Source organism: Monodelphis domestica, chromosome 5 (assembly GCF_027887165.1).
Source record: "Monodelphis domestica isolate mMonDom1 chromosome 5, mMonDom1.pri, whole genome shotgun sequence".
NCBI lineage: Eukaryota > Metazoa > Chordata > Mammalia > Didelphimorphia > Didelphidae > Monodelphis > Monodelphis domestica.
The window spans coordinates 14,733,629-14,761,528 of record NC_077231.1 but is presented as its reverse complement, the minus strand read 5'-3'; the positions used below and the strand labels follow the sequence as shown (position 1 = coordinate 14,761,528).

The window sequence follows — 27,900 nt, the reverse complement described above, 5'->3', positions numbered from 1 at the left end:
GGGAAAACAAATCTCTGGGATAACGTACCTGACAAAAGGACATCTAGCCTCTGTTTAAAGAGTTCTGAGAAGAGAAATTCACACCTTATAAGGCAGATCATTACATTTAATCCATAGCAAATTTTTCCGGACATTGAGCTTAACTAAATCTACCTCTTTGCAAGTTCTACCAATTATTCCTGGTTCTGGCCTCTGAAGGCACACTTCATTACACAATAGCTCTCCTTTCAAATACTTGAAGACAACCATCTTGTCTTCTTTGAGTCCATTCTCCAGACTAAATATTTGCTAGTTCCTTTCATTGATCTTCATATGACGTGGACTTAAATAGCTTAGCACAGTGCACAGCTGTACTTAATAAATGTTTGTTTCTGAGGGGGTTAAATTCATTCTATATAATTTTTTTATTGATCCTACTTATAGTTAGTTGATTTTGTCCTATAACTGCCTAAGTCATGGTTCTTTGACTCTGAATTTAGTTCAGGGACTCAGCTGGCCTGTAATTAGTTAATTTTAGAAATCCAGACAACTCTTCTCCAAGATACTGAAAAAATTTCTAATGATTTTCAAAAATATTGGCATAATGCCATAGATTTGCAAAAGAAAGTCTAATTCCATGTAGATAATTTTGAGATACATTTAGTGGGACTAATGTCAACTAGATTAATAGCAGTAAGTTCTGTTTTACATTTTATAGTTGAAATGTTCATAACATTGTTTAATGTTGAGGCCATGTTCCTAAGTTTTCACCACTAAAATTTTAATACAGTATTATAAAGCATTTGGGAATACTATCCAGAGAGTGGTACGTTGTGGGTTTGTATCCTCTTTAATGTGAATGCTGAATAAGCTGATAAGTTAGAAGCCATTTTATACTACAAATATTTGTGTGAGAGATGTATCGCTCCTTCTGGCTGATAAATATATAAACATTATTCCTGAGTACATTAACAATTGATTTTTGGTAAATAGTACAAGAGTCCTTGAGAAGTAAAAGAAAACTGAAAAACAAGTGTGGAGCAAGCATTAGCTCTTCAGGATCAGAATTAAGCTCATTAGCCTATAGTTTAATTTTTTTGGAAACAGGAATATTTGCCACAGAAAATGAGTAATAAGAAATATATCTGGTTTATCTGAGAATATTTCCTGCAGGAGATGGAACCTGACCTGAGTTTTTAGAGGGACAATAATCTTGAAAATGGGTTTAAACAGATGAGAAATGCATTCTCACTTTTGTTTCTACCGTTAATTCACAGCAGGTCTCCAGTAAAGTCACTTTAGCTCTCTATGCATTAATTTCTCCAATTACCAATCCACAAAATAACTTCAACGAAATAGGTAAATGAAAGAAATAATTTAGATATACTTTGTGCTAACAACAACACTATTAACACTGTCAAATAAAATGTACAGTCAATTTTTCATTTTAATATGATTTCATGGAATGTGACGGGTGAACAATTTTCCTCTGACTTAACTATTTTTAAAAACTCTTCTACTTGGGGGCAGCTAGAGTACTAGATCTGAAGTTGGGAAGATCTGGCTTCAAATCTGGCCTCAGGTACTTTCTAGCTGTGTAACCCCCAGCACGTCACTTAACTGTGATTTCCTAGCCCTTACCACTTTTCTGTCTTAGAGATGTTACAAAAAACAAAACAATTCCCCTCCCAATATAAAAAAACCACAACTATACATTTAGGTTGCAGATTTGTAAAAGTCTCCTCTTTGTACCATGTCAATTTTGAGAAAGAAATGCAATTTTTATCTTACTTGAATACATTTCTTTTAGGAGAAGGAAAAGGAGATGACTAAGGAAGAGAAGAATGAGAAGGAATTGTTTTCCATGGCTATCTGAAAAATCCCTGAGGATTTCTCCATCAATTGTAGCAGTAGGAGCAATTTACTCATAGAATTTACCTCATTCCTATATAGTGGCAGAAGAACCACTAAAGTTATTCGAGTAAATATTTTACAAAATTATATATTTACATAGCATCTATGTAGCCAAGATGCTTAAAGTTGTTTTTCTTTATTTTATTTTAAAATGCTTACTTTCTGTCCCAGAAAGGGCTCTAAAACATGAGAGCAAAAACTAGGCAAATTGGGTTAACAGGGTCACACAGATAGGAAGTGTCTAAAACCAGATTTGAACCAAGATCTTCCTGATTCTGGTCCTGGTACTCTATTTACTAAGTTACCTAATGAAGATTCAGCTCCCAAACCCCTTCTTTCCCCTCCCTGACCCCTAACCCCAGGAGTTCCTGTTCACTCCCCTCACCCCAGGAATTCCTATGCACTCCCCCTACCACAAAAGTGTATAAAAAGTCTGTAAACCCCAGACTCGGGGCTCCAGCCATTTTTAGAGTGCTGAGCCCAAACTGAAGTTTGTTTAATAAAGTCCCTCCTGTGTGTTACATTGTTGGTCTTTGTTTCATCCTTGGGATCCATAACCAGGCATTTTACTAGCTCCTCCATTTTGCTTTATTTTAACAAATTAATCTTCCAAATGTCCTCAGTTGTTAAGGAGCATAGAAAGAAAAATTTTTTTTTGGAAAAATCAGTTGAGGTATCTAAGATCACAAAGCAAGTCAGCAATTGACCTGAAACAGGAATCATGTCTCTTATTTAAGTCCTAGAATCCCAGCTATAGGCCTCAGGTTAGCAAGCCCAAACTTCTCATTTTACAGATAAGGTAACTGAGTCCCAGGGAAGTTAAGTGACTAAGTCAGGGTTGCAAAGGACAAGTGCCAAGTCTTCTGATTCAAAGCCAATGCTCTTTCCACTATCCTTGATGTTGCCTTAACCTCTGAAATTTGAGAAAAATGTTCTAAACTAACTTCTCTTTGAGACAAGGGTAATTGGGGAAGGAGTTGGTTTGCCACCCTCACATCCCAAATACAACTTTTTGAAAAAGGAATTATAGGTAGAAGATTGGAAAGCCAGGAGACCAGAAGTGGGGAAGGAGGCAGAAGGAACTTGAGAACCATATAAGCAGTTGTTGAGAAATGAGCAATAAGAGAGCGCCTATCTGGAGATGTAGACTGTGCTAAGGAAATGGAATGACCTAAGGGATCCATACTTCCCTGCCAAAGAGAGCTTCCCCTTCTACCTCCTAGCCACTTTTTCCTCAGGATTAGCTGGGTATGCAAGCTTATCAATTTTTTTATCTCAATTGCCCACTATAAAACTCTGCCGACCAATAGAAATGCCAAGTGTGTTTATGTGCTTTATTTTAGTTTATAAAGAGAGAAAGAGGATAAGCCAATGGGTTCCTGATACTAGAGAGGTTTTTGGCTTCCCACCAAGAGTGGTGGGCTGGATTTGAAAGGTAAATCAGTCTTGGAAGAGGGAGATAAGAGAATGCTAAGCCTCCCCAAGGGAGGGAGAGACCTACCCCAGCCTTTAGTCCAGAGGCAAGCAAAAGCAGCCATTAGTGGAGGAGGCAAACTGAGGGTAGGGAGGGGGGGGGGGGGCATAAGAAAAACTTCCTTCCTCCTTTATACAGGCACAGCTTTCTTTCAACTCCTTTCTGCCTTAGGGAAGTGGCTTCACTTCCAAACTCAACTGTCAAAAAAGGTTCAGAAATGAAAGTAAGCTTAATATAGCCCAGCACATAATTTACTTCTCACAGTATCTGAGTGTGAATTCATAAGCCAGAACTGTCATTTCACACTGTTCTATTTGTTGGCCCAGGTCTATTCTTGCCCAGCAAACCTTTTGATTCCCTAAAATAATGTTTTTGTTCCTCCTCTCTATATTTTTAAGCTTACATAGAAATACACAAGGAGCTTAGCATTTCTGGTGGCCTACCGGATTTTACAGTTAGTAAATTAGATCTAAATTGAAAGCAACAGATAAGCATCTATATGTATCTAATGAGAAGACGGGAAAAATCTGTTAGGTTATCATGATTCATCTCTGGGTAGCAGCATATTTGAATGAATACTCAGCTCCAGTTCCTTCTTCCTCTTGGCCAAGCCTTCCTCTCTTCTGTTTCTTTCAAAATTCCTTTTTCCAAGTTTAGGAAAGGAGAGGCTAAATTTTTCTGCTCCAAAAGGCAGGTTATATTCCATTATATTTTAAAAAGTAGTCTCTCAGGGCAGTTAGGTGATTCAGTGGATAGAGGTATAGTGGATAGGTCTGTAATCGGGAGAACCTGGGTTCAAATCTCACCTCAGACACTTCCTAGCTGTGTGACCCCTGGGCAAGTCACTTAACCAATAATTGCGTAGCCTTAGCCACTCTTCCTTCTGCCTTGGAGCCAATATTTAGTATTGATTCCAAAACAGAAGATAAGGGTTGTTTTTTTTGTTTTTTGTTTTAAAGAAAAATAATACCTCTTCTGGAACACTTGTGTTCAATACATCATGGTTGGGAGATCCTGTAACAGGGGTAGGAGGTGGACTTTTCTCCAGATCACTAACACTCTGCATTTCCAGCAAGGCTGAAACTGAGTTGGGCAGGTCTTCATAGTCCCCTTCTTTGCCTGGGTAAAGATGAAACATGAGTGCAGGTCAGACAGGAGCACTAATGATCTCCAATCAATTCCTAGCAGGAGGCTTATGAATAATGGCTCATATTCTGCATATTTTTCAGGTGTTTTCACTTGTGTCTGACTTTTCATGACACATTTAGGGTTTTCTTAGCAAAAAACACTGGAATGGTTTGTCATTTCCTTCTCCAGCTCATTTTAGAGATGAAGAAACTGAGGACATCAGGGTTCAGTGATTTGCCCAAGGTCACACAGCTGGTGAGTATCTAAGGCTAGATTTGAACCTAGGTCTTCCCTACTCATAATTTCTTTTAAAACCCCATAAAGAAAGCAGAACTGATGGGGAAAACATTTTGCAGACAAAAAAAACAAAAATGAGATTAAGTGATTTTTAAAAAAACAACCCTTACCTCCTGTCTTAGAACTGATACTAAGTACTGCTTCTAAGACAGAAGAGCAGGAAGGGTTGGGCAATTGGGATTCAGTGACTTGCCCAGGATCACACAACAAGGAAGTGATTGAAGCCAGATTTGAAGTCAGGTCTTCCTTCCTCCAAGCAAGCTTTAAATAAAATTCACCTAGATTTTAGCAAAACATTGAAGTATCTCTCATGATTACCTTGTGGACAAGATAGGACACATGGGCCAGGAAACAGGATAGCTACTTGGATAAAATAAGGATTTAAAAGTCCTTGCCTTCTGTCTTAGAATCCACACTAAGTATTGGTTCCAAGGTTGAAGAGTGTTAAGTGTTAGGCAATGGGGATTAAGTGATTTAACCAAGGTCACACAACTAGGAAGTGTCTGAGGCCGGACCTGAACCCAGGACCTCCATGTTCAGGCATGGCACTCTTCTCCACTGAGTCACCCAGCTGCCCTTGGATCAGAACTTTTTGCATGAGGAATCATGAATGAGATGTCAATCCAGAAAGGGGTTTTTGGTAAAAGGCTGCAGGAATCTCAACTTTGTCCTCTCCTATTTAGTGCTTTTATCAGTGGCTTGGAATAAAGCATAAAATAGATGGATTATGAAATCTGCAATTAGCACAAAGCTGGAAGGCATAGCTGAAATATTGAATGATAAACTAAGGACACAAAAAGATCTGGATGGCTCAAACATAATATGACTGAATTTAAGAAGAGTAAAATCCTTCAAAAATAATCTTTTTTTAAGATAACCTTTACCTTCCGTCTTAGAATATTGTGTATTGGTTCCAAGGTGGAAAAGTGGTATGGGCTAAGCAGTGCGGGTCATGTGACTTTCCCAGGGTCACACAACTAGGAAGTGTCTGAGGCCAAATTTGAACCCAGGGCCTCCTGTCTGTAGGCCTGGCTCTCAATCTACTGAGCCATCCAGCTGCCCACCAAAATAATCTTTATAAATACAATATTTCAGGCATGTTCTAGCTGCATGAACCTGGACAAGTCACCTAACCTCCATTACTTTGGAAGCAACTAATTCCAAGATGGAAGTCAAGGACTTAAAAAAAATACAATATGGAGAAGGCATAGCTGGAAAGGAGCTGAGGATGAAAGTTCAAAAGAGATTCATCAGGCTATATATAATGAAAGCTTCTGAATCTTTAGGACTACACAAAAGAGTAACAGGCTGTCTACAAAGGGATTGGGATTCCCTCGCAATAAATGTCTTCAAGCAAAGACTCGAGTCATTATTGTTAGGGATGTTGTAGGTTACAGATCCTTCTGGATAGATTTTGAGAATTCTTTCAACACAAAAGATACAGTGATCTCTTCTTTAAATGAATATTCCTGGAGTCTCTCTTGTGCATTTATCACACTTTACTCTTTATTATAGTTATCTATATGCATTACATTTTTTTTTGCATCAGTTCTTAATCTAGAGTCCATAAACTTGTTTTAAAATATATTTTTGCATAATTGACTTTCAATGCAATCCTACACATTTTATTTTATTTAATAATAGTATTCTAAGAAGGGATCCAGAGACTTTACCAGAAAGTCAAAGGGTGACATATAATAAATACAAAAAAGGTTAAGAACCCATGCCCTATATTAATAACTCATGCCTTGCCTTTAGAGTAAAGATCATATCTTCTCATCCTATTTTTTTCAGTGCCTAGGTTGGTATTTTGCATACAGTTGATATTCCCCTATTTTTTCAATAAATAGATTCAGAAAACAAAAATTCAAAGGTCTCATAACAAATTAATTTATTCATAATTTTAGGACTATCAATTATACTGTTCTTTATTGGGGGCTGCAATTAAAACCGGGAGAGGACTTTGAACTAGAAGTCTTCTAGATTTCTAATCCCAAGAGTCTGTGATTAAGAGATTAATGCAGAATCTACAATTTTTGAGGTCAAATAAACATTCATCATGAGTAGGGCAATTGGCCTCAAAGGCATTTAAAGAGAAAGAACTCACGAACTAAAGCTACAAAGTGCTGTCAAATAACTTTTCAAAAAGCATTCTGGGGGTCAGCTGGGTGGCTCAGTGGATTGAGAGCCAGGCCTAGAGATGGGAGGTCCTGGGTTCAAATTTGGCCTCAGACACTTCCCAGCGGTGTGACCCTGGGCAAGTCACTTAACCCCCCCCTTGCCTAGCCCTTACCACTATTCTGCCTTGGAACCAATACACAGTATTGATTCTAATGTGGAAGGTGAGGGTTTAAAATAAAGCATTCTAATATTCCATTCCCACATATTAATGCTAGAAGTTATATGAAATCATATTTTGGCTCCCTTTGCAGAAGAGCTTTCTAAGCTGCCCAACAATATAATTAGCTGCCTTGATAGGCAGTGTCACAGGAAGTATTCAGCCAGGGACTAGATATATAGGCAATCCAAAAAATGGAGGCAAAATGCATAGATAAATCACGAATAAACACCTTCCATTGAGCACAATAGAAAATACTCTACCTTTGTTTCCTTGAGACAGTATCACCATATCCTGTACTTTCTTGTACCTGCTCAAACACTGTCTAAGATCTTCAATCTTTCGATCCTATGAGGAAATAAAATTGGCAACTTTGATACTACAAGAAAGGCTATTTACGGTATCAAAGTCCTACTTAAGGAGTCTTCTCAGAAGACGTGTGTATGCATGTACATGCTTGTTTTCTGAGTTCATTCAATGGATAAAGATAACATAGCAGGGAACAGAAGAGTAGAAGGAACAAAACTAGATATCAGAAGAAAAAAAATAGCTGTGGAAGAGACATTGTGGATATGAAGGAGTAAGAGGAACATAAAAGAGGAAAATGAAAGAACAGGCAAAAATCAGAAAATAATTACATTAAGAATAGATAATATGATATGATGAAATCAATTCTTATTAACAAAATGCAAATGTAGCATTCTGGCCAGGTTGTATTTTAAAATGTTTTTTTATTTGTTTCTATTTTAAAGATATTGTATTTTCCCAATGACGTGTAATAATAATCTTCAACATAGGTTTTCTGAAAAAAATTGTAAGATCCAAATTATTTCCCTTTGTCTTTCCTTCCCCTTCTAGAGATGGTAAGCAATTTGATCTGCCTTATACATGTATTATCATGTAAAAGATACTTCTATATTGGTCATACAATGTTACCTTTTACTCAATCTCTCAGCTAACAGCTAGATTTTTCTGACCTAAATCTTTCTGCACTCACAAAAATTAGTGTTTCAGATAGGAAATATGGCCAAGTTTGACTCCTAGAGGTTAGAGTAGCTGGCATTTTCTTTTCCCATTTCTCCTCACAGAGTCACAGATGAATCTACTTATTTCTGATGCGGCTTTCAAGTATGTGTTGTCTTGTACAAGAGAATATCGTGACTGAAGGAGGCATCAAAAACCCATTTAATTCTGTCCATAACTACCTTTTCCTCATTTGCTGCCATCAGGGATTCCATAGACTTTTTCATTTTCTGTACTTCAATATCTGAAAATAAACATATCCCAGGTGTCAGTCTAGGTCCGGCTTCTATTAACATGGGCACTACTGAGTTATATACAATGTCCTCAGTTTTCAGATGAAACTGTTTTAATATAGCCCTACTGAGATTCCCTTTACTTATCAAAACTGAGCTTAATATATACATATATAATACACACTCGGCTAAACAACCTGAAAAGTACAAAATGAACACCTCCACACCACTAAGACATAAATGGTACCCCAAAATCTCTCCAGAAGAATGAAATCCAACAGTAAAAAACTTTCCCAAAAAGTAAAGCCATTTAGACCAGGCAATGGATAAAGGTGATGGATTATACCCCGAATAAGGGAAGGGCCACTGATGTTTAGTCATTAAAAATGTAGCAAAGACCAGAGCAGGGGGTGGTGGTAGAGGTGAGCACTGAGACATATGCGCATGCTGAATGACGATTCTGCGTAAAGGTGAGCTATTATTAATGTTCCACAGAAAGAGGTAACAAGTACTTTGCTTCATCCATAAACTTCCAGACTATTTAAACAGTATTTCGAGAACAAGGATCAAAGTAAAAGGGACAGATGCTTACAACAGCTCATATTTCTACCTAAGTTTACCATCCCAATTCATATTTATGTAGCATTTTAAGGTTTACAAATGCTTTTTTCCCCTAACAACCCAGTGATACAGATATTTGGGGGGAGGAGAGATGGGAAGGTTTAATTGTTGATTTCAATGATAGGGAGTTTGTAACAGAAAACTCTTTCTACTAATACAAATTGGCAACCAATCTGAAACTCTGTTGCCTGAGGCACGGAGAGATTAAGTGACTTGTCCATGGTTTCATAGTTCCTACATATCCAAAACAGAACTTGAACCCAGATCTTCCTAACACTCTGGCCATCCCTTTGTCCACTTTACCCTGGAGCCTCTCCATAAATAGGACAAATATTATTCGGTTCACCTTACAGGTGAGGAAACTTAGTCACACAAATCATATTAGAACTGGTTCTAAACTTAGTACCCTTTCTGGTATATCATTTGGCCCGAGGCAATATGGCACCATGAAGAGTGAGTTGAAATGGACAGAGAGCTGTGTGATGCAGAGCCTTGGAACCAATACTTAATCTTAATTCTAAGATAAAAGATAGCATTAAAAAAACAAAGAATGCAGAGCTGGTCACAAAGTCAGGGACAAACCTAAAACAGCTGGAGGGGGTATGTTGTTCCTGTGGACTAATGAGGGGAAAGATGAGTTAAGGGGATGTGAGATGAGTGCTAATAAAGCTTTTCTTTTTTATACATTAAATTCTTAATTCACACTGAGTTTGCTATCTGAAGGAGAGCTCTAGCACCAAAAAGAGTTCTGGATTTTGAATTATGAGATAGTTTTCAAACTCTAACAACCTATTTGGGACTTTAGTTTCTCCCTCTGAAAAAATGAGGCTAATAATATATTAATTATGTAAGTAAGTAGCACTGTGGATAGAGCATGGGTTCCAATATGGCCTCAGATAGAGCTATATGGCCCTGGGAAAATTGCTTAACCCTGACTTAACCCTTGCCCTTCTGTCTTACCATTATTACTAGGACAGAAAGTCAGGTTTTAAAATATGTTATGTAAACCTTAAAGTGCTATATAAATGAGTTATTATAAACTTTAGCAGAAAGATAGAATTCTTTACATCTCGATTCTAACAAATATTAAGTGTACCCTAAGTACAGGGCACTGGAAATGATATTCTGATCTCTCAACTGTGTGAGAAAGTTCACATGAAGCATGGAAGTGGGAGAACCTCCCAAAAGAAGAACCAATTGACAACATTATTTTTTTTCCATCACTGCGGCAGTGGTTCAGGGCCACTGAAAAAGATGAGCTTAAATGTAAACAACAATCCTCTGTCCTGTTTTGTTCTTTTGTTTGTTTGTTTTTAATGCTATGAAGACACAAGAAATCTTACCGATGAAGCAATTTGATAGTTTTGGTAAAAGCAACATTTTAAGATACATGCAAAAAGTTACATGGATGGTGCTTCTGAAATGGGTAAATGTTTACATAAAGATTCCAAAAACCTTACTTTTTTCTTTGAGCTTCTTTTTACAGTTTTCATCTGTGCAGGAAAACCCAGTGGATTGGAAGTTAGCTTAAACTTTAATAGGAAATTACATTGTTTAGCCTATTCCATTTTGTAATCATTACCGGTTTCTAGGGAGTCCCAAGAACATGACACTAAATTCAATCTAACTTCTTAGTCAATTCTATCATAAGTCTATGATATGTGCTATGTTAGCACTTTAGACCTGCTGCAGCCAAAATACCAGTCAATATATTTCAGTAAAAAAGATCATTGTTGGCCTTGTAATCAGGAGTTCTGCCAACTTGTTTTCTCATCTATAGGATTGAAAGAGTTCTATGATGTAACATCTAAGGTTTTAATATTCCCTGATTTACCACTCTTCTGCCTTGAAACCAATATATAGTACTGATTCTAAGACAGAAGATACGGGTTTAATATATATATATGCATATATAATCTTAGAACTGAAATAAACAGCAGATATACATAAAAATGTCTATATATACACACATATCCTTTAAGAACACCCAACTCAATATATGCGATAATACAATTTATAATAAACTGACATTTAAAAGAAAAGTTGGGAAATGGGCTGATTTCATTAACTGAAAATTCTATTTGATGATCCCCACACAGAATAATGAGCATTATAACAATGAACATGTTGAAGGGCATTATTTTATTCAATAATCTCCTTTCCTAAATCAGAACAGTTCCACCATCCCAGGCTGTCCTCAACCAGGCAAGAGTGCCTCATGGGGTTACCAAGGGTAAGGAAGAACTTTTCTCCCTTCTTCCCAAGGGATTCTGTACCCTTACATTCATCTTGTTTTACATAGTATAGAGAGGATGTTCTAAACTTTCAGGACAATTCTGGGGCATAATAATGGTCTGCTACCCTTCAATTCAGTTTTTACATAATGTATGTGCCAATGATAAGAATGTGAATATGTGAATATGAATGAATGTAAATAAGAATACATGATTTGCCAAACTGAAGTGAACTTCTAAGAGAATCCATTACTCTTTTTTTCTCTTATAGCTTTAAAGTTATAGCCAGGGGTATTCTGGAGTCAGCTCATAAAACCTACTGAGACTAATTGTTAAATTTGCAATGTGAATATTTAAACCCCAGAAAATGGCAAATGATAATAATCAGAGCTAGATTTATTTTTGGTAATTTTTTAATCTTAAGAAATTGATGGACAAAATTGTTAATAAAACAAAATTAAAAGCGTGTTATACATGTTTTTTTTCCCACAAAGAGCCAATTTTAAGTATTTTCTGGCACATCACTGGCTCTATATACTTTGGTATATTTCACTATCGGACAGAATTAGATGACCCTGGGAGTCTTTTCTTGCCTCTATTCAAAAAAGTACTCATTCTTACCTCTGTCAATTACTTCAATCCCTTCTCCTTTCATCTTGGACACCATTTTTTCTTGTAATCTTTTTACTTCAGATTCTTTTTCTTCGAGCTGTTCTTTTAAAGATGTAAGTTCATCCTGAATATAGAAGAACTTAGTTAAATTTTGTTTGGTTTCGAGATCATTGAAAAATATGTATCACACCAATTTTAACATTTTGTTCAAATGAAAACTTTCTAAGAATTTAGAGTCAAACCTCAGAAATCAGCCAAGTTCATGAAAGTAGGCCAATTAAAGTACAACCAATTAAAGATATTATAATTCTATCAAATGATGTCAGAGAGTAGGCTATTAAAAGGGGAAAAGAGAAAACAAAAGTCAGGCCTCTCCAAAGTTTGAATCTTATATTGGATAATGGCTTTTTGCGTGTATTTTTGGTGCAAAGTTGTAACAAAACAAGTGGATTGGATGTTTCAAATCAGGAAAGCAAAATATAATAGACAGATGCTAAAATTTACATAACAGCTCATTAGAACAAGACAGCATCCATAATTATCATACACATCAGGGCTACTTCATCAGAGCATGAGACTATTTAACATTCATAAACAAAGCAAAAGAATAAAAACCAATGTAACAGCAGAGATTTAATAATAATAATAGTGAGTGTGGAACATTGTATCTAGTTTAAAACTTTCTGAGGTACTAATCAGTTTGACTGATTTTTCCCTCTTCCCATTTCCCTTTTTATTTTCCATAGGTGGTTCAGTGAACTGAAAGCCAGGCTTAGAGATAGACAGTCCTAGATTCGAATCTGGCCTCAGTCACTTCCTAGCTGTGTAACCCTGGGCAAGTCACTTAACTCCAATTGCGTAGCCTGCCCTTGCGCTTTTGCCTTGGAACCAATACACAATATTGATATTAAGATGGCAGTTAAGGGCTTAAAAATATATATAAATATATATATACACATACTGGTATATATATATATATATTTATTGTTGTTAATGGGATAACTCTTGGGGAAGGAGAAATTACAGGGACACTGAAAGAAATTTAGGCAAGGTAAAAATATAAATAAAATCTATTTTAAAAAACAAACACTAAAATAATAGATAATAATAAACTTAACAAGTGGTTATTTCTCAAGATTAATATCAATTGCTTAATTGAGAGTTCCCATATAATCAAAGTAAAGAAGATATTTAGAGCCCCTCAAGGAAGACCCCACTTAAAAAAGTTTCTTTTTATTTTTTATAAAAGCCAATAGAAGGAGCATAGGAAAAGAGTATTTAAATGAGAATAGACAGGAAAGTAGTGCCATTCTTTTGGTGGACTTGAAATAATAATAATTATGCTAAGACAAAGAACATTTCACTTGCACTGTCCTCACAACATTTCCCCACTACATTCTTTTCTCTCTCTGTCTCTGTCTCTTCCCCTTCTTTCCCTTTTTCTCACTTTCTTTCTCTGCCTTCAACTCTTTCCTTCTGTCTTAGAGTCAACACTAAGCATTGGTTCAAAGGCAGAAGAGTGCTAATGGCTAGGCAATGGGGGTTAAGGAACTTAGGTGGGAAGTGACTAAGATCATATTTGAATCCAGGACTTCCTGTCTCCAGGTCTGGCTCTCTCTCCACTAAGTCACCTAACTGCCCTACTATCCGCATTCAATAAATTGTGCAGATGATAGAAATAGATTCAGTTTACTGTTAAGATGAAACTAACTTCTTCGGAAGGTAAAATTTTGTGGCTTAACAATTTAACCAATATAAACTTAGATCTAATTCAAGTTTAATTTTGATTTAACTTTCAAATTCATTACTCCTTCAATCCTAGTAGTGGAAGTCCTTCTTCTCTCCCCCAACTCTATGGTGTTCTTATCTGAATATTTGTTCCAAAATTTTTCTGAAAAGGGTAGGATATGGTTAAGCTTAAGAATATTTTAATAAGCAGTTGATGACGTTAAAAAATAATCAAGCCATATGGCACAAAACAAAATTAATGCACATTAAAAAGAGCATGCCAGTCACATGGAGACATAAACACAAGTGTAACAGGAAACACATAGGTTCAACCATCCATTGTCTACTACACCTTTAACGTCTGGCATTTTTGCTCCAGGCGCTGTTTTTCATACTGCATCTGCCCCACCTTGATTTTCATGCTAGAAAGTTTGGCCATTAAAGACTGGTAACAGAGATAGAGCAGTGAAAGAAAAATAAAGATAGAAAAGAAACAAAGCTAAGTAGCTAAGAGAATCAGTTTACAAGGAGGTTAGATAATCAGACAAATGGCAAGTCAAGATTTCTGGGATAAATCAGATTCTGGTCTTCCTTCAGGGCCATGGGGGGAACTTTAGGAGGTTCATATTTGAGGGAAGTCTTTTTTCATATACATTATTCTTCATCACCCATATTTTGTACATTATTGGGAAAAGGTATGGTCTGGATAAACACATTTTAGGATGGTGTACAACTAGTAAGAGTCACTTACTTTGGTCGATTTAAGCTTTTTTTCATATTGAAGTCTCTCACTGTCCATTTCACCAACTCTTAATCTCAAATCATTAATTTCCTGCATTAGGTCCTGTCACAAAAGACAACCGTGGGAAAAACAATAAAGGAAAAATCATCAATCGAAGAAGGAAGAAAAAGCAAGGCAGAACTTGAACAAGGCAGGAAGGGGACAAAGAACAAATGCATTTATTAATTCATTTAGTTCTGCCTTTTGAAACCTAGGGATTTGTATGAAAATGTTTGACCCTTGTTGCATATGACATTACCAGGCACAAATTTAGGAATATAACCTTAGAGCTGGAAGGGCCCTTGGAGATCAACTAATCCAACCAATCCCTTCAGTTGTTTTCCAGTTGTGCCAACTCTTTGTGACCCAATTTGAGGTTTTCTTGGCACCTTCTCCGACTCATTTTACAGATAAGGAAAGTGAGGCAAGAGTTAAAGTGATATATCCAGGGTCCCACAGCTAGTATCTGGAGCTGTATTTGAACTCAAAAGGGGGAGTTTTCCAGACTTCAGGCTCAACATTATCTACTGCACTACCTAGCTGCCAACCAATCCTTTCATTTAGCAGTAATAGAAACTGAAGTCCAGATATTGAGCAATTTGATGAAACAACAGGGAAGAAGATAAAGTCATTACTTATGAAGTAGTATCTAGGAAATTGTGAGGAAGAAATCCCAGGGGGGAAACCCCCCACAAAAACACAAGCCAGAATAGTGACTATAAATATTTCAAAGATGTCAAAATTAAATGAATCTATTATTTTTGAGGCTTACAACTACTTGAATAGCTCCTTGATTTCACTACTGTGCAGAACATAGCTCAAGTATTCCTTCTGAGAGAGATCTCAGAGAATTGGTTCATGTTGTGTCGACTGTTGATTCCCTTAACAACTACAGATTTCTCAAATTTACTAATTTGAGCAATAAACAAAATTTATTTTTTTTCATTCATCATTAGATCAATTCTGAAAAGATTACCTTTGAGAGCAAATTATTTCCATGGAAAAGTAACCCCATTTGCCACTTGAGAGCAGGGATTATTAGTCAATTTAGAATATTTTCCCTTGGTTACAAGAGTCATGAGTATCAACATTTTTAAAGTTCAAGTTATAGTCCAAAAGGTGGAGCTATCGACTAAGGAAAAGAAACATCTGCAAACCCTCAGAAAAGCAATGCTAAAAATATTCTGATAGAATCTAAACATTATAGCCACTTTTGGAAATATTTAGGCTCCTACTTCTTCCCTACACAAAAATCAAATCTTCTGAGAAATCGGGTGCATAATAAAAACAAAAGAGGACCATAAAGATCATCTTTCTGCTATGATTTTTCCAAGTGTTCATGGCTAACATTATGGAACTATAATTTAAAACCAGTTTCTTGATCTTTAGACATTGTTTTTTCCATCCCAGTAGGCGAATGATTAGCCCAAGCTTTTGGTGCAAGGGGCAAACTGTCCTTAGAGTCACAACATTTCCAAGAACCATTTTGCTTTAGGGGAGTTGGGAAGAGGCAAATAGGAAAATAAATATTGTATTTTGTTTTTATGTTTGACTTCAAATTTGGAAATATTTTATTGTCATCTCAGATGAGCACATGTATAGATACATGTATTTTGGGATCATTAAGACACTATAGATATAGACAGACATTATCAGTTATCAAATGTGGTATTTTATATATAACATGATACTACTATATTATGTTATGCTATGCTAATATTAAACTATACTTAATATTATTATATATCACCTTCCCTCTGTTAGGTGTGAATATGTTATCATTATTTTATTTAAATTTTTTTTGTTATAATTATTTTAAAGTCAGAATTGTGTGATGAAACTTCACTGAAATAATTGGCAAGAGTTTAGGCTTACTTGAATTTTTATGGATAAGAACATGCTCTTTGTGACTAGGGACAGGTAGAGTGAATGGAAGAGAACTGTTAAGGGATTTCAAAGAAAAGTACAAGCAAATAAGGAGTATAGATGTTCTGAACCAGTCTTGTTGGACTCCTGAAAGCATTTTCCATGCAGTTTAGTTTGACTGTTTGGTTAGTCATATTTTGCACCTTTGGAAATCGAGTGGTAGTCATGCAGAGAAATTAAGCTTTGCTCCAGTGTTGTGGTACATGATGCAAAAGGTCACCTCTTGGTCCCCATACTGTAACCTCTTTTCCTGGAAGAGAGCTAGTTCCACCTCTACATTCTCCATCTGTTGGCTCAGCTCTGTTATTAAGTTATGTAGTGACTGTGAGATTAAAGGAAATGAAAGGAGGAATAGGAAACGATTTTGAAAGATCAGGAAAAGACAGGAATTTAGAAAGAGGTTGCCTTTTTTTGGAGTCTTGTTTTGGAAAATCAAGTTAACACATATATGTGGCAGGAGAAAAGAAAGATAGTAGGAGATATGATGTAATAAAATCCCAACCAAACTAGTAATTCGACTCAATCAACACACTTTCATCAAGTACCTACTGTATATAAGGAACTCTACTGGGCACTAGGGATTCAAAGATGAATAAAAGAATAGCCCCTGTCCTCACGTACTGGGATGTATTCCATAGCTAAAGCAGAAATGGAATTCATATTTAAAGACTAAAATAGTGACATCATGGACTGAAAAGAAAGCAGCTAAAATGATTAAAGGGTTCTAAGGTAAAAGGAGGGGAAAACTAAATGACATGGAATTAACCTTGGAAAGAGTTTTCTGATTGATGAAGGGAATTTTACAGAAAAGATACAGAGCAGTTGTGCTTTCCATCTCCAGTTAGGAATGAGGCAATAGGAAAGGTAGTCAAATGCAGTGTAAGGGATTTAGTTTAGATCAGAATTAAAGGTCAAGATGGGGAAGATAAAAGATTGGAATATTTTCCTAGTTTGTTTGTTGTACTTTTCTTCCCTCAAGGTGCCATGTATACAAACAGCCAAAGAGGATAATTAAACAGTGGAAAAAAGAAGCAAGGTCAAAAGGAAAAGAGAACTAAACTGCTGTTTTTATGGCAGTTCTTCCAGAATGAAGAGAACTGTTTCCAGAATGGTTTCGTTTGGCCCATAAGATATAGATGAAACTGAAACCTGCTTTAAAAAAAAAAAGATATGGAATACCTGTCTATCACAAGTCTCAAGAAATGAAAGGGAAGAATATCATCATGGCAGCTATCAGCTGCTTAAGTAAAGGAGCTTGTGGAATCAATACAATTATTATCATCACGGAATAAAACCTTATCTAGGATTGTTTAAGTGTGGTTCTATGCAAAGGCAAGAGGACAGATTGAATAACTTAAGAGCACTGTTAAATTATGAAGCAAGTTGCACAAAGCATACATATTTAAAAACTTCCCATTAGAAATAAGAGAGCTTTTATTTGAGAGGAGGAGAAAAAGATGAGGAATGAAACAAGTGATTTATTTAATATGGAGAATCCAAACCACAAACCAGTCACTCGATTCCTCCCACTATCTATTGCAGACAAAACAAAACAAAGAAAACCCCCCCAACCTTCTACAATCTATGATCCTAAGAAAACTGTCTGGGACATTGATAGACTCACCTCTGTGTCTCTGAACCTATCTTCATAGTCTAATCTGTCCTTCTCGACAGAAGTCAATTTTAGCTTTAAGTTAGATACTTCAGCCATAAGGTCCAGTTTCTGCGTTTCTAGAGATGTTCTACTCAGAAGTTCCTGATGAGAGGAAGAAACATTTTAATGTGCTGCATATGAGTTTGCCTCAAAATAAAGCATTGTTCCAATATAGTGTAAAGTTGGGCACCTTTATCAGGACAACTTTTGGGGATAATGACCAATTATATTTCTAAAATTAGAACATCCTTTTCTAATACAAGGGCTTATCTAATTTCAAAAAACACAGCAACTAAGGCTCAACCACTGAGGACTAAGTAAGTGGTATAGCCAAAAAAAGATTGGAGGAGGCTGGGTTGGAATTCTTTCTGTATGGGATTCCTTTTTTTGCTTGCCAGTGAAGATTAGTCTTCTAAATTTCTTTTCTGAAGATAGGCTGCCATTGTTTAGCCTGTGGCAAAACAATAAACACCTGTCAGACGATCATGTATAGGAGTTGCAGTCATTTATCCCTTTCCATAAGAGAAAAATAAGAATTTTTTTCATCCCCATATAGGGAATTAGTCTGAAAATCGAGGAAACAAAAGCACATGCAGAAACTGGAATTTTCCAACCCTACAAAAAGAATTCTCTTTTAAAAAAAAAAATAAACCCTTACATTCAGCCTCAGAATCAGTATTATATTATTCCAAGGTAGAAGAGCTAGACGCCCAGGGTTATATAGTTAGAAAGTGTCTGAGGTCAAATTTGAACCTAGGACCTCCCATCTCTAGACCTGACTTCAAAACACACTGAGCCACCTAATTGCCCCTAACACAATTATCTTTTAAGGTTCTTTTACTTCACTTATTCATGGGCTACAATTACTACAAATCTTTTACTAACATTTACTAGGCAAACTGAAACACACCAAATGGAATTCAGTACATAGCCAACAATCCAAAAGATAAATGCTCTCCCCATATTTAGCAGAAAATCTTCTGCTAGAGTTTACTTTTCTCTTCATACCTGCTGCAGCATTTCTTCTGTAGCATTTAATTTTTCTCTGTGTTCTTCAAGACAAAACTCCAAATCACGAATCTTTTCTCCCTGAGCTTCCACCTGATCTGTTAAGACACTTACCTGAAAAGCATAAAATATGCGCATAAGGGAAGGAGAATTGTGTATTTCTGTCTATTTCTCATAACAAAACACATTCATTCCTTAACTTCTTTAAATGAAAAAAGACAATATCAACATTATAATACGAGCAATATATGTCACCCACACTTACACATTTCCTTACTTTTGCTAATCCTTTCATTCCAAGGATTGCCATTAAAATACAAATTAAACTATTGCCAACCAACTACGTGTAATAATTTTGAGATGAGATAATTATTTCAGAACCTTCATATAAACCATTCTTTGTCAAGAATTGAATGGAAATTAAAATTAAAAACTTAAAATTAAAGTTAAATTAAAAGGGAAATAATAAGTCAAATAAATTCCTGTTACTCAGGGAAAATATTAGAAAGATTTGAAAAGATTTTTTTGGAATTAAAAAACATAATTTTGTTAGGTGTATGTTTTTCAGAGCACAGTTAAATACTCCTCCTTGAACATTCCATTTTGCATCCTAAAAATTCACTGAAAGTTCTATGAATTTATTCTTAAATTCACATAACAAAAAGGACTTAAACACACTGGACTTATAATACTCTGTGTGTGTGTGTTCAAGAAGACCAAAGGGTTGCCAGTAAAATAAGGAAGAAGCTATCACCAACCATTTATGTGCTAATATACACACACGCTATATACATATATGTGTATGTGCAAGAAATGTAAAGACTAGAAAACTGACTTGCCAATAAGTTAAAATGAATTTTTTGTGAATATACTGAAAGGAAACTTTGGTAAAATGAATACCTGTAGAACCAGAGATTCTTTATCATTTTCTAAACGTGCTAGCCTTTCTTGATATACATCACCATTTCCAGATATACGTCCATTAGTCTGAAAGGAAAAAAAAAACATTCGATGAGAAGATCCCTTGAAACTGAAGCACTTTGAGTAAGTTGGTGTTCCAGACCTCAAGTCAAATGCAGCAAGGTAACTGCTGGCATTACCCCAAATACATACAAACTAGAATATAAGTCAATTCCTAACACCCTTGATCTCAAAATACCTTCTGTAGGCATGAATAAACATGTCAAGGATTTAACTTTTCCCCCCACCAGACTAAACAGCTTCTTCTGAAGCAGAAAAAAAAATCTGACCAATGGGCACAACAGGTCCTTGTTGATTGTGACTGATAGGCGATGCTTTATTTCTCTAGATCTGTATGGAGACAATTCTGTTCCTAAGGAAGTATCCTTTTCATCAGTTGGTCAACAAGCATTTGTTAATCTCCTATTATGTGCCAACCACTGTGCTAATACAAAGAAAGGCAAAGACAGTTCCATCCCTCAAGGAGCTTACAGTCTATGGGAGAGACAGCATACAAACAACCACAGACATAATGGTACATGTGTATTCTACATATCAAATATATTTAGAAGAACTATGGAAATAGAATGAGTACTAGTAGATTATTTTTTGCTAAATATTGGGAGAGATCAACTCTTCACATCTTGGGGTCCATTAATACTGTATTATATTTAGAATGTTTCAGTTAGGCTAGTAATTCTTAAGAAAAGATTTGAGGTAGTGGTGGTCCAACTCATGAAAAAAGCTATAAATGGATGGTAATCTCAGTGAAAAAGCACTAGCAATGAGCTGGGATGAGGATAGGGATGATGAGGAAGGGCCTCCTGTAGAAGGTGAGATTGGAGCTGTCACTTCTGAACCATGTGTTCTTAAACTGATGCTAAGTCTGGTCACTAGCAATGATATTGTTTTCATCTTCTTGTTCAATCCTAGGAATTCTTCCTTAGGAAAAGGATGGGTATTACTCGTAGGACATTAGTTATTCTGAGCATTCAAATCTTATTTATCCTACGTTCAACTCATTTCCTGCCATCTGCCTTCCAAAGAACATTTCCCCAACAGTTACAGGAATTTTCTTCTGAATTCTGGCAGCAAATATGGCCAATAATTCATCATTGTCCTTGCCTAGCATAGTTTGTGCTTTTCATTGCTGAGATCTTGTTCACAATAAAATCCAAATCATACCTAACACAGGGTCACAGGTATTGAAGGTGTTTAGAAAAATATGCTGACAATTTGTGAAACATACACTTTTTGTTGAGGCAACTATTATTTTGCTTATTAATATTAATATGATGCCGAAACTTACAAAAATGAGCAAAAATCATTAAGATTTTCTCAAATACCTATGGAGAGAGGAGTGTGGCTAGATCTATATTTTTCAGTGTAAGGAATTCCCATTGTGGAAATTTCCCCTATAATGTAAAACAGCAATCCTAGCAATTCCTCGGGAACTTATAGTCTTAGGGTATTTGCCAGGTAGCTTAAATTGCCAGGACACTGAAAGTTTAAGTGATTTATCCCTGGATACCCAGTAAGTCTATATTTGAAACAGAACTTAAACCCAGATTTTCCTAATTATAAATCTGGCCCTCTACCTACTGTACCATGCTGTCTTCCAAATATATACATTTCCAAATACAACTTGATGGTGTGTGTGTGTGTGTGTGTGTGTGTGTGTGTGTGAAATTTTCTATGACCATAGAGCACATGAGCTCAACTAAGCATTTTCTACCTCTTGAATACATGCCACTCCTAAACTCCATTCGGACGCAATTCTATTCAGATTATGAGAGCCCTACAGACAGGAATTGGTGAATGTGGCCAGTAGAGTCCTCTGAAGAATAACTAAAAAGTTAAATAGCACAGAACAGATCCTGCTTTACAGCTAACAGGAAAAAAACAAAACAAAATACTGCTAAGGAAAAAAGACATAAAAGAGTTATATATCACCTTCCCAGTGTTTATAAATGTGAAATAATTTTGTGACAAGGAGAAATGAGGTAATTAATATACTTGAAACATGTTACACATTATTTTAAATATTTACTAAGATTTCTGTCTATATCATTACATGAATTCAGGATATTTCCTTCTAAAATATAATGTAATGCTATTACATGGGAACTGATGTAAAAATGGAGATTTGATGCCCAGACTTCAATTCCCAGAAGTCCTTGGCCACTTCCCAGAATGCTTTGTAAGCTCACCTGAATTCCCACCTGGGCAGAGAACAGAAATTGTATTTAAGCTGACTCTCCGCCTACTTTGGATCTCTCCATCCCTGCTTCCAAGCACATGTCTCTCAAGATGTAGTGTAAGTGAAACTGAATGGGCCTTTCAGCCCTCTTAGGCACATGCTTTCTTATTTTGCATTTTCTTTATTTCTAAATCTTTAATAAACCTCATAAAAATATAATACTTTTGTTATTAGAAACTAATTTTAATCTTAACAGTTGGCGACCTAATGGGACAAAAGAACTTCCCAAAATTAAAAAAAAAAAAAAAAAGATAACCTAGATAATGATTTCTAAGCCACGTTTCTCCAAGATGCTTTATTAGAAAACTGTCTTGATCAGCTCTGGCCTTTAACCATATGCTTAGGACTTTCTTGAGCCCTTACCGCCGGGCCAGCTAGCTCCTGCTGCCTGCTTCTGTTGCCTGCAATCCGGCCCTGTTTAACCCAGATTTCTATCACCTGGTGATCCCTCAGCCCAGCCCTAGCAGACTCTAGCCTTGGAGCAGATCGCTCATCGCCCCAGGACTCACTTCCACTGGGAAAAAAACAAAACAAAACACGGGGATGTTTGTTTCCTTAGGCTACGATTAGCCTTCACCTGGACTGGGAACACTGATAAAGAGTTCACAAAGTCAGGAGTTTAAATTTAGTAAATAGGTGATAAGTACTAAGACAAAATTATCAGAAGTACTTGTTGGCACAGTACCTTTGAATTACTAAAACTTAATTTTGTCCATTAAAAAAAAAACTGTAATGTGTTGAGTTAAATTATCTAAATTTTCAGCAGTTTTCTAGAGTGGAATGAATGAGTATTACCCCTAGAGACTTCTGTGAAAATGAGAAATGTCTCTTTTGGAACTTGCCCTTGGAAAAAAAACAGATTGTGTTAAGACAAGTTTTTAATTTGAGAAAATGACCAGATTTGTTAAATATAGTTATGCATGATTAGTTTTAATTACAAGCATTAATTGCCATCTTAAAAAAATATGAATCACATTTGCTAACTAGACACTGTACTAGGTCAAGATTTTTTGCCTTTTTTAATGTGGCATGGAAATTCTATTAAAAATAGAACTCATCTTTCATTCTGGCTGAATGAAATTAATTAAAAAAATTAAATAGGATTAACAGTGTTGTGCTTGCAAAGGGGTAGACCAAATAAACAAAATGATAAGTTATGGAACATTGTGAAAGGAAAAAAAAAATATAAAGCCTTAAAATGGCCACACAAAAAAAACCACAATCTAATTTCCTAAGGTTGGACTTATATCAAGGTATCTCCAAAGAAATAGTGAATAAATATAGTGGTGGGGAGTTGAAGGGTGTTTTGGAATGAATAAAAATTGCTACTGGAAAACTAGGAAAATTAGCGTAATGGAGGAATAAGGTATCATGCTTTCAATAGTATATAAAAATACTTATGATCATAATCTAGAGCTTGATGGGACCCCTAAGAACAATCTGTTTGTTTTTTTTTTTTCATTTTAAAGATGAGGAAACTGAGGTTTAGGAAGATTAAAACACTTATTGAATGCCACTCTTAATAAAAGACATTTCAACTATGTGAGAATGGACAAAGGACTTTTTTTTAATGGGGAGGAAGCTTTTGGTAGGTGTGCAGCTAAATGGTGCAGTGGAAAGAGTATCAGATCTAGAGTCAGGAAGACTAATATTCCTAAGTTAAAATCTGACCTCAGACCCTAACTAACTATAATTTTGGCCAAATCTGTAAAGTGAATTGGAGAAAGAAATGGAAAACCACTCCTCCAAATGGGATTACAAAGAGTGAGATATGTTTGAAAAAGAGAGAACAACAACAAAAACTTTGTGGTGGAGGGGAGTAGTGATCTCTCTCTCTCCATCCATCCATTCATTCATCTCTCCATCTATCTATCTTTCTACCTACCTAGCTATCTATATAAAGATCAGAGGGCCATTGAAACATTTCAAAGAAATGCACCAAAGAAAACAGTTAATAAATGTTTATTAAGTACAGTACCTACTGTATGCCAGGCATTATGCTAATCAATGGGGATGCAAATACAAATATGATACACTCAAGGAACTTATAATCTAACCTGAATAACTTAATCTCAGCTGTATCAGAAGATGAGATATGGAGACAAAAGGAGCACTGGTGCTCTTCTTACTCAAAAGTACTTGATGTATTGACCTGATGTTCTCAAACGTTTCTCAAGTTTGAGCACATCCATGTTCAATTAATATCCTGCTTTTTTCATTACACATAATTCCACCCAAAGCAGTTCCAAGTAGAATTAACTTTGGCCTCTTGTTAGTATCAATAATCCCAGTGCAAAGCAGGTCAGGAAAAGTTAGCATATAAGAACTCAGCAGTTTGGGGAATAATATGAATATCTTGCTTTTAAGTAATGTATTTGAAGACATAAAGTAATAAGTCAGCTCTTCTGCCACAAGCTGGTAGACTTTAGGTTAGACTAAAGGAAGCATATTAATTCTCAGAAGAATCTGTTCTCTTCCTGTAGCCAACCACAGAAAACAGGCACATACCACTCACTTCTTCCCACCATTCTCCCTTAAGGCAGGAGTCCATTGTCTATTATGTATATTTAATATGGCAACCACATCTATTTTCTTCTCATCATTAAGGTTATCTATTCTTTCAAACTAATTTGTTTTTTTTTTTTAAATAAATACATAGCAAAAGCTCTTTGAAAATGTTGTTCTTGGCCAAGAAATGGTAGCTGCTAAAGTGAAGGGTAAGAGGGTAAGAAAAGTAAAGTATTAAGATGCAACCAGACTGGTCCACACTTCTTAACAATTTGGCCTCATGTAATAGTTAAAAAAAAAACAAAAAAAAACCTTGCTTCTTCCTAAAGTATCTGGTCATTTTTTAAAACAGTTTTTTCAAAAAGTTCCATTCCTCTCCACAACCCTGTGTGCTAAAAACAGTCTTTCATTATCATGAAAGAAAAGGCAAAATAGAGTTAAACTATAAAGAGGTCTGGCATACTATCTCTAGCAAGTGGAAGAAAAGCCACATAGTAAGTTTTCATTCCCTAACTTGGTTTATTCCTTGGGTAGAGGAAAATCATGCTGTCTTATCTGAATGTGCCAGTAAAACTCTATGTAGGAACAACCAAAGGAAAAAACCTGTGCTCCAGACACATTTATAGGTGAATTATATTAAATGTTTAAAGAGCAATTAATGCTTATGACTTTGCAAATTATTCTCAAAAACTGAGAAATCACAATTGAGCATTTAAAATAATCTACCCAGGAACAAGACTCATAAAAGTATAACTACAAAACACTGTTTAAAGAAAACATAAATAAAAATTACTGTGATACTTGAATGAGTTTTCAGATTTAGTTCTATACTGATCAAATTACCAAGGGAGTACTTTATGTAATTAAACAAAATAATAATAAAATATATTTAGAAGACCAAAAGTTCTAGAACTTCAAGGAAAACAAAGCAATAAAGGGAGAGAGTAAATAGAATGGACCTCAAATTATATGTAAAGCATTAATATTTGCTCAGGGTTAAAAAACAACAAAAGAATGCCAATGGAACAAACTAAGCTAAGGAATAATCAAAAACAACTGAATTCAATGACCCAAGCTATAATAAGCCCAAGAACATAAATTACTTAGAGAAGGACTTCCATGAAGTCCTGGGAAAAATGAATAGCAGTTTGGCAGAAATTAGATTTAGGTTAACACAGTGGGGAAATGGACTGAATCTATAGTTTAATTGTTTGAGGAATTAATGATGAAGAAATTTCCCTCTGAAAGTTGCCTAGAAGATGAAGAGGTCACTTTTTCAGAGTCATGCAAGCTATATCAGATGAGGAGCCATATCTAATAACAATAGGATAAAAATGAAGACACAGCCTGAATAGTTGGACTAAGATTTTAGGAATAGATGTTATATATGGGAGAGGGAGGGAGGGAGGGAAGGGGAGAGGGAGGGAGGGAGGGAAGGGGAGAGAGAGAGAGAGAGAGAGAGAGAGAGAGAGAGAGAGAGAGAGAGAGAGAGAGAGAGAGAGAGAGAGAGAGAGAGAGAGAGAGAGAGAGAGAGAGAGAGAAATGAATTATATTAGTTATCTTTTTAAACTATATTTAGAGGCACTAGGTGACTTAGTGGATAGAGAACCAGGCCTGGAGACAAGAGGTTCTAGGTTCAAATCTGGTCTCAGACTTACTTCTTAGCTGTATGACCCTGGGCAAGTCACTTATAAATACATGTTGATTAATGTATTCTAACCAAGTAATAGAGGGAATTAACACAAATACAGTTGAGAATATTCCCAAAGAGCACCAAATAGATACCAAAGAAGAATTGCAAACGTTAAACATAATTAAATTGTTTTTCAAATCACTAAGAGAAATTATATATATATATATATATATATATATATATATATATATATATATATATATAACATTATTTTATTTGGTCATTTCCAAACATTATTCATTGGAGACAAAGATCATTTTCTTTTCCTCCCCATCCCCCACCCCAACCTCTCCCATGGCTGACGTGCAATTCCACTGGGTATCTCATGTGTTCTTGATTCAAACTCATTTCCAAGTTGTTGGTATTTGCATTAGAGTGTTCATTTAGAATCTCTCTTCAGACGTGTCCCCTCAACCCCTGTAGTCAAGCAGTTGCTTTTCCTAGGTGTTTTTACTCCCACAGTTTGTCCTCTGCTTGTGGATAGTGTTTTTTTCTCCTAGATCCCTGCAGATTGTTCAGGGACATTGCATTGACACTAATGGAGAAGTCCATCACGTTCAATTGTACCACAGTGTATCAGTCTCTGTGTACAATGTTTTCCTGGTTCTGCTCCTTTCGCTCTGTATCACTTCCTGGAGGTTGTTCCAGTCTCCATGGAATTCCTCCACTTTATTATTCCTTTTAGCACAATAGTATTCCATCACCAACATATACCACAATGTGTTCAGCCATTCCCCAGTTGATGGAAATTCCCTCATTTTCTAATTTTTGGCCACCACAAAGAGAGGCGCTAGGAATATATATTTTTTAAAACCAGAGGATTTACTTTCCATCTAGCGAATTGGCAGACTTATAGAAAATACTAGTGAAAAGACAGGATGGAGTTATGAATTCTACAAAGCAATTAGGAATTATGTTAAGACAGTAAGTCAAATGTCTCTATCTTTTAGTCCAGAAATATCATTGGTAACATGCTTGGTACCTACTAAAGGAGGTCAAAAACAGAGAGGCCCCATGTATACCAAAATATTCATAGCAATGCTTTTTGTAGAAGAGAAGCAAAGACTGGAAACAAAAGAAATCTGTATCAATCAAGGAATGGCTAAACAAATTGTGGTACATGTAAGGAATACTATTGCACCTATAAGAAACAAATTATATTCAGAATATGGAAAAGTATGGGAAATTTATATTAACTGATACAGAATGAGGTAAGCAGAGCCAGAACAATATAAACAGAAATAAAAACGAACAACAAAAACTGAATGATATGTAATTAAACTGATGATGCTTTGCCTCAGACATAGAACTGAGAAAATGCAGCTCCCTTCTTTGAGGTATGGGGCCCTACAGGTTCAGATTATTGTATGTACTATAGAGAGAGTTGATCTCCTGGTTAGTTTGATAAATGGTTTCTTTTTCTCCCTCCCTCTTTCTTTTTTATTTTTTTGTTACAAGAGATGCTGTGACAAGGAAATCACTTTAAAAGACTGATATATATTAATTTAAGGTCGCCAAGGAATTCAGCT

The 27,900-nt window shown here is 35.8% G+C and overlaps 1 protein-coding gene across 16 annotated transcripts in view; it reads right to left on the bottom strand.

Moving 5' to 3' along the window:
• The window catches only part of PPFIBP1 (PPFIA binding protein 1), a 238,084-nt gene that overhangs the window by 35,549 nt on the left and 174,635 nt on the right, over window positions 1–27,900 (bottom strand). For 9 of the 16 annotated variants that reach the window (XM_001363771.4, XM_016425613.2, XM_056797642.1 and 6 more), the window contains 9 exons: window positions 19,851–19,937; window positions 18,951–19,064; window positions 17,913–18,044; window positions 14,333–14,425; window positions 11,863–11,977; window positions 10,468–10,500; window positions 8,336–8,397; window positions 7,394–7,478; window positions 4,338–4,486 (listed from right to left, as the gene is read on the bottom strand). In XM_001363771.4, coding sequence (XP_001363808.1) covers window positions 4,338–4,486; window positions 7,394–7,478; window positions 8,336–8,397; window positions 10,468–10,500; window positions 11,863–11,977; window positions 14,333–14,425; window positions 17,913–18,044; window positions 18,951–19,064; window positions 19,851–19,937 — 870 coding nt within the window. The remainder of the gene's footprint in view (window positions 1–4,337; window positions 4,487–7,393; window positions 7,479–8,335; window positions 8,398–10,467; window positions 10,501–11,862; window positions 11,978–14,332; window positions 14,426–17,912; window positions 18,045–18,950; window positions 19,065–19,850; window positions 19,938–27,900) is intronic. The other 7 variants (XM_007502869.3, XM_016425612.2, XM_056797652.1 and 4 more) reach the window with 4 other exon arrangements.